Source organism: Astatotilapia calliptera, chromosome 1, assembly GCF_900246225.1.
Source record: "Astatotilapia calliptera chromosome 1, fAstCal1.2, whole genome shotgun sequence".
Classification (NCBI taxonomy): domain Eukaryota; kingdom Metazoa; phylum Chordata; class Actinopteri; order Cichliformes; family Cichlidae; genus Astatotilapia; species Astatotilapia calliptera.
The window spans coordinates 21,422,197-21,438,417 of record NC_039302.1 but is presented as its reverse complement, the minus strand read 5'-3'; the positions used below and the strand labels follow the sequence as shown (position 1 = coordinate 21,438,417).

At 40.6% G+C, this 16,221-nt stretch overlaps 1 protein-coding gene across 1 annotated transcript; it reads left to right on the top strand.

Annotated features, from left to right (window-relative positions):
• Positions 1–2,854: 2,854 nt before the first annotated feature.
• kif7 (kinesin family member 7) lies at positions 2,855–15,408 on the top strand. Its single transcript, XM_026169493.1, has 20 exons — positions 2,855–3,015; positions 5,401–5,773; positions 5,969–6,166; positions 6,281–6,680; positions 6,771–7,118; positions 8,119–8,311; positions 8,425–8,589; positions 8,787–8,945; positions 9,066–9,205; positions 9,362–9,468; positions 10,008–10,148; positions 10,234–10,439; positions 10,597–10,794; positions 11,434–11,559; positions 11,678–11,854; positions 11,934–12,149; positions 12,367–12,573; positions 14,024–14,222; positions 14,367–14,528; positions 14,720–15,408. The coding sequence occupies exons 1-20, from the start codon at positions 2,869–2,871 to the stop codon at positions 15,112–15,114; spliced, it is 4,257 nt and encodes a 1,418-aa protein (XP_026025278.1). The 5' UTR covers positions 2,855–2,868; the 3' UTR covers positions 15,115–15,408.
• The last annotated feature ends 813 nt before the right edge of the window (positions 15,409–16,221 follow it).

The following is a 16,221-nucleotide window of genomic DNA, read 5'->3' as shown; positions in this document are numbered from 1 at the left end:
ATTGTGCATGTGTAGTAGAGAACTCTTAGTGAAAAATGTTCCTCACCCGAGTAGTGTTTTTGAACGCACCATCAACCCTCACTCCTCTAATGCTTACATTGTCCTATGCACCCATTATTCAGCCTGTTCTTGCCTTTTTGGCCTTATTTCAGTTAAGGATGGTACCAGAATGAGCACATTAGTGACTTTCTTTATGTCATTGTCTGATCCTGGTGTTTTTGGACCAAATTTTTATTTCCTGTGTTTGGCTTCCCAGTGCCTGGCAGCAGTGAGGATCACAGCATTAAGTCTCTAGTCTATAGCAGTGTGGTCCTCAGTTACTAATCATTTTTCTCCATTTTTTAAAAATATGTTTCCCCTGCTCTTTCCTGTTTAGGCCTTTTTAAATAAATTCTAGCTTGTGTATTTTAATGTAGTAGCCACACAAGTGTTTCATCTTTTAACTGAGTAGCCATGTCTTTCTTTAGAGTTAATTTGTTTTTGTTTAGTTTTTCCTTTCAGTAAGCTGGAGAGCCATGTAATTGCGAGGCGTCTTTGGTGAGGTCCAAACGCTGATGCAGAGAGTGATGTAAGAACATAAATATGAAGGATACTGTCTTAGTTTGAAGTGAAATATGGGGGGGGGGCATACAATCACTTCCAGTACTTCTTGTTCTTCTTTATACTGACAGTTCTTAATGACTTTGGCTGTATGTTTGGGGTCCTTGTGCTGCTGCAGAATACATTTGGGGCCAATAAACAATCATTTATATTTCTGAAAGCATTCTTTGCATACAGCATTTTTTCACACCTGCCTAACTTTTGCACAGTACCGCATATTACAATGTTATAGTAAAGTAATATTTTGATAATCGAATTCTATGAGTTTTTATGGGGTTTTAGTTGAGTTTTTCTTCTTTATTTGCAGATCTAACCTTATTCAAGGTTTATTGCTTTGTCAAATAAACTAGTTAAATTAATCTGCCATGCCCCTTTCTTTACCAGCAACTCTGCGTGCTTTTACTACAAATAGGCAATATGATATATATAACAAAAAATAATACAATGTTTGTTTAATATTTCCTGAGGTGCGCTGTTGGTCTTCATTCTTTCAATTTTTTGACACCCCATACAAAACACCTGCTTCCTACCTCACCCTTGCCACTGCACATACAAGTCCCATAACAGTGTTGTGGTCAGGAAGAAATGGCAACATCAATTACAAGTAGTAGGATTACTGTTAGGAATACTATTACTATTCTCTTTCAAAAAGCAAGTTTATTGTTAAACCTACACTGTGAGACTTTGCAAAGAAAATGTACCTTTTCAAAATATGATGCAACACTGCCCTCTGTTCACAAATTAGACATACTGCACCCTCAACTCTTTTTAAAAGTGGCCATAAACCATATCTGTTTAAACAGTTATTGGTTATCGGTTTGGAATTTACTAAGATTTTAACAGATTGCAAGAGAGAGAGAAAGGCCAAACTTCATGTGCAATAGGATCCAGACACACATTTATTTGTTTACTGTGCTTGTGGCTTTTCATCACCATTTGTAATCATTGTGGCTATGATTATTAGCATCACTATTGTTTTTAGATACATCATTTAAAAAACTAGCCTCTTTGAGAGTTGGAGCTCTTTTTTAAGAAGGGCCTGTATAGAGAGAATACAAAAATAATAGCAAATAAAACATTAGGAAAAGTATAATGCATAATGTTTCAACAAAATCAGAGAATGTAATAGTTTTGTAGCACATTTTCTTGTGGGCATTTAAACCCAGTTTTTCAGTGAGAGTAAGAGCTACAGCTACCATTAGACTGTCCTGCGAAAGGGCATTGTAAATAAGCCTGTTATATTTAAATATAACACGGGAGCCGTGGAAAGTGGGCAATTTTTGAAGAACTTTAAATATAGCCCAACATTTCATTCAACATCATATCATGTATAGCCTACATTTCAAGTCTTGTTACATCTGAACTGACCTGCTCACATAATGTGATTGGTGGATGATCACCAGCACACATAAACATCAAATTTGATCTTTTGTTTTTTTGTTTGTTGCTTGGGAATTCATAGTTTTCAGTGTCCATTCATTCATTTTATTATAGTCCATAAGCTGTTTACTTTAGTTTTCTTCCACTAAACAGTTCTCTGGCCTCAACCTTTAATTTTCTCAAACATAATGTAAGTTGCATTTACTGAAGACACAACCTAAGATTATCCTTTCAGCAAAAATGAGACAGGGGAAAACAGAAAAGTACTGCTTTAATGTCAGTTATGGTCCAAACAAGGCTGGCCATGTGGTGAGAATGAACCATGGAATAAATATCACTGAAAAATTCTAAACTTTCATTTTTGATAAAGCATAGTTAGGGATGCACCAGGTGCCCCTGAGTTCGCCCTTAGCTACACTAGGTGATTATTACACACCACTCTGCTTTCAATCCCTAGTTATTATTACTCTCAAGCTCTCTTCTACAGTATGTTTTGCCCTGTCTTTCTCTCTTACCTGAGCCTGCACAAAGATTTTTCCTGTCAAAGGTGAGTCCTACCATCGCCAAGTACTTGCTCAGAGGGTTAAATGTGATTGTTGGGGGCTCTCTCTGTATTACTGTAGGGTATATATAAATATATAAAGCGCCTGCTGTTTTGACTTGGCTCTATAAAAAATAAAAGTGAATTTAAAAAAACAGCTTTCGTGATTTGACTAGTTGCATTTACACATGTGGTTTTCGTGCAGATAACAGAAATTTCTCTCAGCTCCCATAAATTATTTTACAATCCAGGATCCAAAACAAAACAAAACCGTAATGATTAAAGTGCCTTTTATACTAAATCACGTGTGCTGTGACCTGCTGAGATGTTGTCGCCTCTCAGCCAAGATGCTTTGCTGCTGCAGATCAAACCCAGGCCACGGTTTCGTGCTCCTCCCCTGGGCTGCCCGTGGACTGCCCCTCAGCTTCCATTCTTCCCCAAAAAAGCTCTCCAGAGTTACTCTGAACCCGTGGTACAACTCCTGCTGCATTAAAGTAAGTCGTGAAAAATGTTTAGTGGTTACGAAAACTGTCAATGTACGCCGTTTAACGTTACGCATTTCTAACGGGCCGAGCTAGTTCGCGCGTTATCAGCTTTTATCCACCCTCATCCTCAAGTTTTTGATGTTGTTGTTTAGACTGTCAGCTAACTTTAGCTTAGCTGAAGTGAATCTGGACAACAAGCAGCCTCACGAACTTATGAACTTTAGGAAGCAGCGTGAAAATGAAACAGTCCTAAAATAAAGCCGACATTTTTCTCATTAATAGAGGTAGTACATTTTTGTGTTTTCTTCTTCTTTTGTTTTTTGTAACCCTGTACAACAGCGAGCTAGCGTTACCCTGCTAACTTGGGAAATACAAGTTAGCAGCGCTGTGATTACTTCTGGATGTGAACTATAACTTTTTTTTCTTTACTCGATACAAAGCTGGTTTGTCTGCGTGAAAAAGCGATAACTTAACTAATGAAGTCGGTGATGAAACGCTACCCTTGGGTTAAAACGCAGTAACGTAACAGTACTTGACCAAAAAATAAGAAAAGATTATTCACAACGCGACACCCGCTATTTTAAACTGTTGAAGACTTTAACTGTGTCATATAACTACTGTGTCGTTAGTGCAGAGCTGTAATTAACCAGTAAATAGGGGAAGTAAATAGGCTCAGACTAATCCAAGTAATAATAAAGCATCCTTGAAGGGGTTTAATGTGAAATTGTAAACGTTTATTTTGAATAAGATCTTGGTACAGGTATATATTTTTAGTAACACTATAACTTTGGGAGAGATAAGCTGTGTTAAAAAGCCTCGAAATCAAAACTTATTTTATACTGCATGCATCTAAAAAAGATTGTGAGTTATTTCATCTAAAATGTTGTTGTTTGTTTCCTTACTGTAGTTTCAGGGAGTGTACATTTACATGAATAGAATATGAATGATAATCATAAACATTCACACAGCAGCTTTTCCTGCAGATGTTTGTTTTTGTTTATTTCATGTTTGCACCCAGGTCAGCATTTCTTAATGATCAACTCAGAAGCTGTATGCCTTTGTCTAAAATGGTAAATTGTGTGATACTTATATAGTCCCATTTCTACTCAGTTTTGAGAACTCAGAGTACTTGCTGTTACAAGTATCAAACTATAACACACATTAACACACATTCATACAGTGCTTTTATCTAATTTCACACATACACACAGACTCACATTCCAGTTGGTGCATCAGGGGCAACCCGGGGTTCAGTATCTTGCTCAGTGTTACTTTGACACATAGCCAAGAAGAGCCAGGGTTGACCAAAAGACCTGTGTCCAAAAGACCTTTGACTGAAGGGTAAAGTTGGCTAAACTGAAAGAGAAGTGGGTTTGCAGTTAAATATCCTAGCTCTAGGTGAGTCGACATTACCACATACAGTACAGTGGTGTTGTCACTTTTTATAGAGTTTACCTTATAAGAACTTTGTTGTGCATGGATTTCCTTTCATTTTTGTTTTGTTTTTTAAATAACTGTAATAACATTATTTTATTTTATCTTTTTATAGAACACATATCTTATCAATGTTCTTCAGCAGTAAGTACAGTATTGTGAAAAACCTTTTACAGGACTACATCCAGGAAAGGTGTTGTGCAGTTGATGGTTAGTAGCAGCCAGGTACTGCTAATCAGGTGACTTTGATTAATTGGGCATCAGCATGTGCCTTTATCCTGGTGTTTGTGCAGAAGTTTTGGTAGTTTGCTGGTCTGGACCATTCAAGTGTGTCTTAACAAAAGGCCTCAATCTTTCCAGAAGTGGACATCGCAGCAAATGCACCCCAAGGTCAGATCATGCAATGCTCAGAGAAAATGCAAAAAAACTAAGAAAACAAAACAAGAACTACAGCACATGGCAACACCGCGTAGGTTTGCAAAGTTGCATCTTATTCTTGATTCACATGTGAGATTATCTGTCAGACAGATCAAACTTGGCCCAAATTCAGTCATGCAACAGGACAGTGATCCCAAGCACAGCAGCAAATCTACAACAGAAAATAAAATAATCAAGGTGCTGCAGTGGCCCAGTTAAAGTCCAGACATTAAACAGACTAAAAGCTGTAGAACAACTTTAAGAGCTGTGCATGAATGAAAGCTGGCAAACCTCAGTAAACTGTAGCAATGTTGTGAGGAAAAGTGGGCCACAAAGACTGATAAAGTCGTACAGAAAACGATTACGTTAAGTTATTGCTGCTAAAAGTGGTTCTACAAGCTACTCAGTCATGGGTGCACTTATTTTTTCCCATCTTATCATGCCATCAATCGCATCCTCATTTATTACCTTGTACCATATTCATAAATGTGACATGAGATGTTCATCAAATATTTGTCAATAAATGATTTTTGTTTTCTTTAGGCGTCCAAAGATGATCAATACATAACAGAGAGGAGAGAAGAAATGTCTCCCAAACTGCCTGCTGGCCAGGGCAGAGGGGAGTATTCTGCAGTGCAGGTGGCTGTCCGAGTACGTCCGCTGCTGCCTAAAGAGCTTCTGCACTGCCATGAGAGCTGTATCACTGTGGATCCTGAGCTGTGTAGGGTTACTCTGGGTCATGACCGACACTTTCTTTGCGACTTTGTATTTGAGGAAACTTGCAGTCAGGAGGAGATTTATTCTGCGTCTGTTCAGCCGCTCATAGATGCCTTCTTTCAAGGTTTCAATGCTACAGTGTTTGCCTATGGACAGACAGGATCAGGCAAGACTTACACCATTGGGGAAGCTAATATTTGTAAGTTTTTCTTTTTTGTCTTTTAGAATTTTTTTTACTTCAAAATATTAGTAAAATCTTTGGTTTCAACAAAGCATGCATGGCACACACTTTAAAAATACAAGCTATGCTATTTTGCAGTTTTTTTATTGGATTGAAAAAATTAGCTGAACAGAATCAGATTTTCCATTTTTTAAAAATTAACTGTAATTTTAGGTTCCTTTAGTGATGAGGAGCAGGGCATCATCCCCAGGGCCGTTGCAGATATCTTCAAGCTGCTCGATGAAAATGACCTCACAGACTTCTCTGTTCGAGTCTCCTATCTGGAGATTTACAAAGAGGATTTCAAGGACTTGCTGGAAGTTGAGACTGCCAGCAAGGACATCCACATCCGGGAGGATAAGGGCAATATTGGTGAGGAATAAAGAGTCTTAAATGTTTCTAAGCATGTTTTTGAGTAGTCAATGCAGAAATGTTTTCATTTAAAAAGTATTTGTTGATGTATTTAATTGCATTTTGACTTCGTAGTTTTGTGCGGCGTAAAGGAGTGTGAAGTGGAGGGTCTTGATGAAGTGCTAAGTTTACTGGAGTCTGGAAACACAGCCAGGCACACTGGTGCAACCCAGATGAATCCCAACTCCAGCAGGTCTCACACCATTTTTACTGTGTACATGGACCAACGACGAGGAAGCTCTCGCCTTTATGGGACTGCTGGAAGTTCTGGACCACAAATGTTGTCTTCCAAGTTTCACTTTGTTGACCTGGCAGGATCAGAGCGCATTTTAAGGACAGGAAACACTGGAGAGAGACTAAAGGAGAGTATCCAGATTAACAGCGGTCTTTTAGCTCTAGGAAATGTTATCGGGGCACTGGGGGACCCCAAGAGGAAAGGCTCTCACATACCATACAGAGATTCTAAAATTACAAGGTAAGTTATAATAAGTTGATCTGGACTTAAGCATATCAATCTAACTAAACATTAATACCTGATCATTTTATTTTTCCTTCTTTCAACTAGGATACTCAAAGATTCTTTAGGAGGAAATTCAAAAACGCTGATGATTGCTTGCATCAGTCCATCTTCTTCTGATTTTGATGAGAGCCTGAACACACTAAACTATGCCACAAGGGCAAGAAACATTCAGAACCGTGCTACAGTCAACTGCAAACGTGAGCCAGATCGCGTGGAAGGGCTCGAGCAGCAAATCAAGGCGCTTCGCAGAGCCCTCGAAAACCGCCAGCGTTCAGAGACCCGCATAATCTCTCACGCCGAACCCAATAGGAGACCTCGACTTGGAGAGGGAGAAATAAGCAAACTGCAAGTCCAGAGCGCTCACTATAGGACCTGCACAGACACTGCTTACAGGTTAAAGAGCATTTATCGATGGGTTTGATTTAGTCTGCGTTATTTAACCTGTGCTGTAAGATTTGGACACTCTGTTTAACCTACCAGAAAAACGTACACATTGGTTGACAGCTGCTTTGTGAATTAATCCTCATCTACATCTTTAGAGAGAGAAAAGTTTGATATATGTATATATCATACAATTTAAAAAGCCAGTGCAAACACAACACTGTTTGGTTTATTTTATAATTACGTAATAATTTTTTTTTTTTTTTTAAATATTGGAAAACAATGAAAGTGTCCAATCAGCCAAAGTCTTAATATGTGACGCAGGATGGGAATAGCCAGCCAAAGATGCAGACTGAGAATCTCAGCTACCAACATAAAAAAACAAGCAATAGCAGAATCAGGAACAACTGAACTTTTTAGTATTTCCAGTGTTTGTCTTACATTCACTTTCTGCAGATATCTCTCAAAACTGTGTCAGAAAATGCATGTTTGAACAGTTTCTGAGGCATAAACAGTATCTTATGCACTATTTTGCCCCGTATTGTCATCTAGCAAAACTCAACCATGATAAGAAAAAACGGTCTCACACTCCTAGGGACTGCAACCCAGTGCTGGCGACTGTTGTCTTTAGCCTGTGGTGATAATGCTGTATGGATTTTGTTCGTTAAAACAGTTTTTTTTTTGTTATTTATAAATGTGTTGAAAATAAACATTTTTCCATTTGCGTTTTAACTAAACAATAATAATTCTGAGAATGCAAGTAAAATTTGTAGAAATTTGTCATGCAAACTGTTTGTTGCATGACAGAGAATAAATTAAAAGTTAAAATTTGGGACTTTAGCGTGGTTTTCACATAAGGTAACTTGTTTAAAACTATTTAAAACCCAGTCATCTGCGTATTTTATTCTAAATCATAATTTTTGATGTTTCTCTGATACAAAAATGTAGAAGAGATAAGTGAAATCAATGGCTATACAAACATTTGAATGTCTGTGCTGCTGGTGGATCACAGGTTGCTGCGGGAGCTGCAGAGTGAAGGGGCTCTGACTGCTGAACAAAGTCTGAGAGTGAAGGAGTGGCTTTGTTCTGTGGAGGAAGAGAGAAGTGGGCTGACCACGGCTTCCGGTCCAGACAGCGGTATTGAGAACAGCTCCACTGAGGACAGTGCTGGCCTGAGGAGGGGCAGGCCTTCTGTAAGAAACCAGGTCTGTCCCTTTCACTCTAAAATAATTACTAAATCACTAGTAATTATTTTTAAAGAGTAACGTTTTGAACAAAAACATAGGACACGTATTACTAACTATGAATTACTCCTTAGGACACCGCTGTGGAGGAGAGGTGGAGCCATGACCATGACAGTGATAAAGATGGAGAGAAAGAAGATGCTATTGCACACCTTCAGTCACAGATCCAGCGGTTAGAGAGGGAGAACACAGACTTTCTAGCAGCTCTGGAAGATGCTATGGAGCAGTACAAGCAGCAGGTTAGACAAAGTTTATCTCCTATATTGTTTTTCTGTTGGAGCAGTGACTCACACTTTTGATTTTTTTTAATTGTCATCACAAAGTTAATCCTACTGACCCGCACCCGAGCTGTGTCAACACTTAATACACTGATGTTTCAGGTCATATCTGATCTTAGTGATGTGATACTGATTTTATTGTCCTCTTATTGTCTCAGAGTGATAAGCTGCAGGAGCAGCAGGACCTGATAGCAGATCTACAGTGTCAGCTCCCTACTGCAGGACTGATGGGCCTGGGTCTTAACATGAGGCTGCGGCCGCACACTGCCCCCATGGGCTCCATGCAGCACAGCCAGAATGGAGGCACCCACAGACAGGTAACCAGCCATTAAAAAAAAGAAATAGAAAATCCATATTAAGATGCATTAAGAGTACAATTTATTCTTTTGTTTTATAGTTTTCATACCTCTACATCTGTGTGTTTTGTGTGATTGCAGGTCAGTCCAGTGGGATACATTGGTAATGGGCCTTGCACTGATCAGGATGGGAAACTGTATGAGGAGCAGGAGATCCCAGGTGGAGTGGAAACACATTACAGGGAAAAAGAGGGCAGTCATTCTGGACAAGAGAGGTCAAAGTATGTTGTTTCTTCTGAATCTAAATTGAGTTTCAATTTTTTTTTAAAGTTGCTAAACAACTGTCTGGGCAATCATGTCAATCAACCATTCACTCAAAGTGTCATTGTGTTACGCCTGTGCTCATGGTATTTGTGACTTGTGCGTTATTCTGTCAGGCAGGTGAATCTGACCTGGACCAAGTGGGACATGCAGTCAGGGGGATTACCAGCTGCTGGCAAAGGGCTGGAGCCAGACCAGCACCCCTGTTTAGCTAGAAAAGCATGTAAGTCTAACAACTTGCTCACTACCAAGATTACCAGATGCTCAGAAATAATTTAATGGAGCGTTGAGCGGGATGTTGAAAGTATTGTCAGGATTTCTTTTTTGTACTATATTTGCCTTGACTAGTGGAACATTTCTTAAATCAGAAATCAAGTTTAAGTCATGCAGTGTCATACAGTCAGAAACACTCTGTTACAAACACGATCAGTTATGATCCAGTTTTAAGTCCTTTTGCTTATTTTTCTGTGTTTTCTGCAGACTGCGTATCCAGTCTCTGTGCGGCATGCACAGAAAATGAATTAAGTAAATTGCAGGGACACTAACATCACGTGGAAAGATTAATTCTGTACTTTATTGTGGTTACATGTTCAACCAGTGGTTACCGCAGACTTCTAAAACTGATTGTTATTCTTCTGTTGCCTCTTTTCTGTTTCTATATTACACTCCACTCGTGCTTGAGTTGAGTCAAAGCTGTGTCTCCTTCCTAATTGTACCACCATCCTATCAACCTTGTGTGTTCACTTTCAAATTTCTCTGTAGCCAACTCCAGCAGTGGGGAAAGTCTAAAAAGCTTTGAAGGTGTTTCAGAGTGGGGACTTCTTCAGGCACAGCAGAAGATCAGGGAGTTCTCTGTCACCATTCGCATGAAAGAAGAACTCATTAAGGAACTTGTCAAAACAGGTAGCAATTAAAATTTTGGCTTTATCCTTTTCACAGAAAATATTCTCTTGTGTGTTTTTTCTGAATCAGTTGTTTGCCTTTTAAGGTAAGGATGCTCAGGCTCTGAACAAGCAGTACAGCCATAAGATCACAGCTCTGGAGGGGGAAGCTGTGCAAGCTCGGCAGGAGCTGCAGGAGGCCCAGCGGCAGCTGCAGGACCTAGAGAGGCAAGAGAGAGAGATCAGCATCACAGACAAGACCAGAGCACAGGAATGTCGCAGGAAGATAGCTGCTGCTCAGAGCAAAGTTCAGGTTTGTGTTCATGTGACGCCAAGTTCGGAGTGATGTTGTTGTTTTGTGTCAGTGAGATGCTGCTTTTTAAAACTGTGTTCTTAATGATTTCCTTTCCTGATTTTTAAACATGACCTGTAAACTTCTAAAAGTGAAAATATTTCTGGTTAAACATTAGGTACTAAGTCAGCGTCAGAGGGATACTGCCCGTCTCGCCAACCTCCCTGCCCAGAGTGAGCGCCGTGTGTTAGAGCTGGAGAGAAGCGTCCAGTCTATGAGACAGCAGCAGGAGCAGCTGCAAAAGCGGCTGCGTCAGGAAAGTCAGCAGAAGCGTCGTCTGGAGAACGAAATGCAGCAGAGAACTCACAGAGTCAAGGTACCACTGAGTGGCTTTGTTGTTTGTAACTAAGCAAAGTTTAATTGAAAAATATTAGTCTGTGCGACAGATGGCACTGCAGTTTCAGTTAAGGCTGGGTAATTAATCCAATTTTATGTCAGTTATGATTTTTTTTTCCAACAAACACGAAACCAAAAAAAATCTAGATTAAACGCCTTTGAATTCATTTTCACTAAAAAGCTGTCGTTTGTTTCTTGAGTTATAAATCAAGCACCTCTTTCCTTTGCAGCTTAAACTCACTCAGTGTTTAGTGCAGCTCAAGCCAAGAGAGAGCAAATGGGGCTCACTTTACCCCCAGGCTACACTCGCAGACATCCCACAGTGGTGGTAGGGTGGCGTGGACTGGTGGTTGCCCTTGCGAGAAAGGCTTTAGAGTCAAAAACGTCTCATCTTAGGGTCTAACTCTCCTACAGGACAAACGTCTGTCCTCTGTCACCTCCATTTAAATACTTTTTACTCAGCAGCCTTAGAATGAGTATAGAATCTGTCTTTTGGGGGGCAATGATGAGCAAATTAGCTTAACTGGTAATTGGAGCCGAATGCAGTTCTTGCAGTTCTTCCTGTTCTTGCAGTGCGATGTGTGAAAATGTGACTTTCATGTTATTTACACCATACCAGGAACTTGAAATAAAGAATGAGCAGCAGCAGAAGATCCTGAAGATAAAGACCGAAGCGATTGCAGCTTTCCAGAGGCAGAGACGCAGCGGCAGCAACGGCTCTGTCATCTCATTAGAAGAGCAGCAGGTGCAGCAAGAGCTGAGATGCAGTAGTAGTGTATACACGTAAAGCACCTAGAAATACTACTACTGTCTGTTATTGTGCTTTTATGTGTCCTTTTGTGTCTCAACTTGCCTGTGAGCAGAAAATTGAGGATCAAAAGCGCTGGCTGGATGAGGAGATGGAACGGATACTAGAACAGAGGAGAGGATTGGAAGATCTGGAGGGAGAGCTGACGAAAAGAGAGGAAATCCTGGCCAAGAAAGAAGCATTGCTACAGGAACGCAGCGGATTGGAAACCAAGAGGCTCCGCTCCAGTCAGGTATTAACATAAACAATTCAGCTTATTAGCACAGAGGACTTGCAGATACTGAGTCCTGTTTTATTCATCTTTCCTCCAGGCCCTAAGTAAAGATCTAATGACACTCACCGGGCGCATTGAATTACTCGAGGAAGAGTTGAGTGAGAGGAATGGTCTCCTTCGCAGTAGTAGTGCTCAAGACTCCCAACAGATCCGGCAAGAGATCTCCAACCTACGTCAAGAGAAAGATTCACTGCTTAAACAGCGAGTTGAGCTGGACGATAAACTGCGGCAGGGTAGCCTGCTCTCACCAGAGGTCAGATATTACTCTGAGGTTCAAGCTCTTTTATCTGATTTCAATTATCAGCACTCTTTAGATTAATATTTTGCTGTACAGAACACATGTACTGAATACAGTCACAATAACAGCCTAATTATCAAGAATCTGGAAAGCACTAGTTTCAAACTGAAAATGAATTCTACATCGTATTCAAATCTTCATTAAGGACATCTGTTCACTCTGATGTTACCAGGAGGAGCGAACGCTTTTCCAGCTGGACGAGGCAATTGAGGCTCTGGATGCAGCGATTGAGTATAAGAATGAAGCCATCACTCAAAGACAGAGACAGCTTCGGGTTTCTGCCAGTATGCTCTCCCAGTGGGAGATGAATCTCATGGCCAAGCTCAGTTACCTGTCTGCCTCTGAGACCAGAGCTCTGCTGTGCAAGTACTTCGACAAGGTATGTGAAACAGAATAAAAAATGTTCTGAATAAACAGACCCACACAAATTTTAGTCATTTTTAGGGGGTAGAATAAACCTTAAGATGATAAAAAAGAGAGAACTGTGCCCATGTAAGCACCTCAGTCTGATTAGTTTGTGGCTGTGCTCTTCCTTAGTATGCCCTCTCCCTCACATTTAATGTGCCCATGCCTGCCTTGACAGAAACGCCCGGTGATGCATTCTACTTCCCTTTCGACAAATCAGCAGTTACAAAGCTGAAATGTGTCTTTGTGTTGAGATTTTTAAGAGAAACTCTTAGAGAATTAAGAGCAACACATATCCAATATTGATGCCTGTTTCCAGAGAGTTGATTTTATGCGCCAAAGAAAAGGTAGCCAATGAGGATGGTGATTGTAGGACATACACTCAACAGAAACATTACGAGACATACCTTGCTAGCACTCGATTGGGCCCCTTTTTACCTTCAGAAATGCGTTAATTCTTCAACAAGGTGCTGGAAACATTCCTCTAAGATTTTGGTTCATATTGACATGATAGCATCACAGGTCACACCACATCTGTGAGTGTCTACATCCCAAAGGTGCTCTGTTGACTGTGGGGGCTATTTGAGTACTGTGAACTCACTGTCATGTCCAAGTAAGCAGTTTGAGATGATTTGAATTTTGTGACATGGAGTGTCATCCTTCTGGAAGCAACCATCAGAAGATGGGCACACTGTGGTCATAAAGGGGTTGGTTAGTAACAAAACACCGTTACAGCACCATCCACCACCAGCCTGAACCGTTGATACAAGACAGGATGGATCCATGTTTTCCTGATGTTTATGTCAAATCTGACCTTACCTAATGTGACAGCAGAAATCAAGACTCATCACCAGGCAATGTTTTTCCAGTCATCTATTGTCCAGTTTTGGTGAGCCGTGTTTATTGCAGTCTCAGTTTCCTGTTGTTCACTGAGAGGAGTGGCACCCAGGCTGCTTCAGGGTTCAGTATGTACCCATAACTTGATTGTAATGAGTGGTTTTTTGAGTCACTCTTCCTTCCTATAAGCTTGAAACAATCTGGTCATTTACCAACATCCACAAGGTGTTTTCATCCAGAGAACTGTCGCTCCCTGGATATATTCTTTTTCTGACCATTTTCTGTAAACTCTAAAATTGGTTGTGTAGATCAGCAGCAACATTCAGTCCAGCCCAGCTGCCACCAACAGCCATTCAAGGTCACTTAAATCACCATTTCCCCCCCCACCTTTTTTCTGATGCTCAGTTTGAACTTCTGCAAGTTGTCTTGGCCATATCTACATGCACAATGCTTGGAGTTGCTGCCATGTTTAGATATATTTATGTTAACAACCATTTGAGCATGTGCACCTTGCACATGTGACTCTGGACTGCGTCTGGACTCACCAGTTGTAGGCTTATGAGTGTTTGTGTGCACATTTCCTGCAGGTGGTATCTCTGCGTGAAGAAGAGCGTAAGCTGCAACTTGCCCTAGCTGAGCTGGAAATGCAACTAGATGAGCAGCAGAGGCTGGTGCAGTGGCTGGAAAATGCACTCGATCGCACACAACTCGACACAGATCGCCGGCTTACACAACAGCAGAAGGAACATGAGAGGAGTGTGCAGCTCTTACTGCAGCAGTGTCGAGGTGAGACTAACATAAACCAGTCACGCTATACTGCAGACTAAGTCTCACACACTGAACATATGTAAGGCTCAAAGGTAGAGTATAAGTTAAAGTGGCAGATGGTGTTTCCGTTAATATACTGTGTACGTTTTATCATCCCAACAGAACAAATGGACGAGGGTCTGTTAGGGCGGCAGCGGCAGTATGAGGGATGGATCCTCAACCTCAGCAGGGAACTGAACCATTACAAAGCGGCTAATGTGGAACTAAACAACAAACTGAGGGAACTCTGTGGGTCATCCACGCAGCCAAAAGAGCATCCTAAAGGTGCAAAAGTGTTTATTTTTAGTGTGTGATTGCGATGTCATTCTGCGGGACTAGGAACAAGATGCCTTTAGTTCAAATTTTCCTTCTGTTTTGTAACTTTTGGAGTTTTCCAGTCGAATTTAGTGATTTTTACCGTCAAAAATAATGTATTCCTGCATTAGTAAATATCCTTATAACATACTGTCTTTCAGTCGTGCCATCTGATGGTAAACCTGCGAACGCTGGCAGCATGGAAAAGCTTCCCCGTTGCCCCGAAGACAGCTCAGGAGGCAGTGGGGCAGGGCAGCTGGACAGACCTTCCAAGTCTAGGGAGGAAATGCGGGAGCTGGTGAACACCCCTCTCCCGTCCACGTGGAGGCGCTCTTCTCTCCCAACGGAGGAACCTGCCATCATGGAGGAGCTGTGGCTTCAGGTGGCCAGTGATGGCCCTGTTAAACGTGTAGGTCAAACTGCTGTGGGGTCTTGGAGTGGGCCAACATCCCTGCCTGTGGTTAAATCTCGCCGGGAGTCCCGTCGCTCCAGCCTCAACATTGGACCACTGACCTCAAACAATGCATTAATAGATGTGCGAAAGAATCCTGTCTGAAAGTAAATGTAACATGTAATTCGCATGTATTTTTGCTCTGTGGTCGCTGAAAGGTTTTATTGCTTTGTCAGTCTTTTAGCTTTTTTTATGTGAATTTTGTACTTTAAATAATGAACACCCACTGATTTTGATACAAAGCACTTTCCACTAAGTTTTTCATGTCATACAGATGGTAGGTATGTGGTCTAACAATATGGCTCATTTCATCCCTACAAAACGAGATTCTGTCTTTCCCTGATGATGTAGTCTTTTGACTTTCTTGAATATTTTATATTAAAAGGTTTTTGCCTTCTATGCTCATGTTTCTTATTTTCTTTTGTACTGAATTCAAGTCCACAGATGTCAAACCTTGAATAAATTACCTCAGAGAAATAGTGCATTTTAAGTTTGAGTCAGGATTTAGAGTCCATCACAACACAGAAACAGCACTACTGAAGGTTATCACTGATCTTCCTATAGCCTCTGACAGGTGAAACATTTGATAACACTGACTACACCAATTACTATAGAGACAGGAACTATTATTAAAGAACGATTAAAGAAAAATGTTTGCAGCACAAGTCATGGAGTTCCACAGAGTTGTGTTCTGGGACTCATGCTTTTTATATTATAGATGCTTCCCTTAGGAAATACAGTGATGTGTGATTTTTTACTTCTAAATTCTGATAAAGCTGAGGTTTTTGTGTTTTGACCTAGAAATCTCAGAAACATGTCTTACTTAGATGCAGTATCTGCTCTCCAGTAGCATTATGAAGAATCTTAGTCATTTTTGACCAGAGCATGTCCTTCAAGGTGTGCATTAAACAAAAAAGTAGAACTACATTCTTTCATCTGTGCAGCATACCTAAAATTAGAAACGTCCCATCACCAGTAAAGCAGAAAAACTTGTTTGTGTATTTTTAACTTCTAGGCTTGAATGTCACTGATCCCATTTGTTCTAAACACTCCTGCAACATATTTGTTGTATATCAGCTTCACTTCTGTGTTGAATCCAGGAATGAATTTAAAATGCATTCGCTGCTCGCAGATACTGGATTGTCTAATTGTTTGAGATTTATCTCTAATCTTGTAAATCTCGACCTTGCAGTATAAAGCACGCTGATGGGG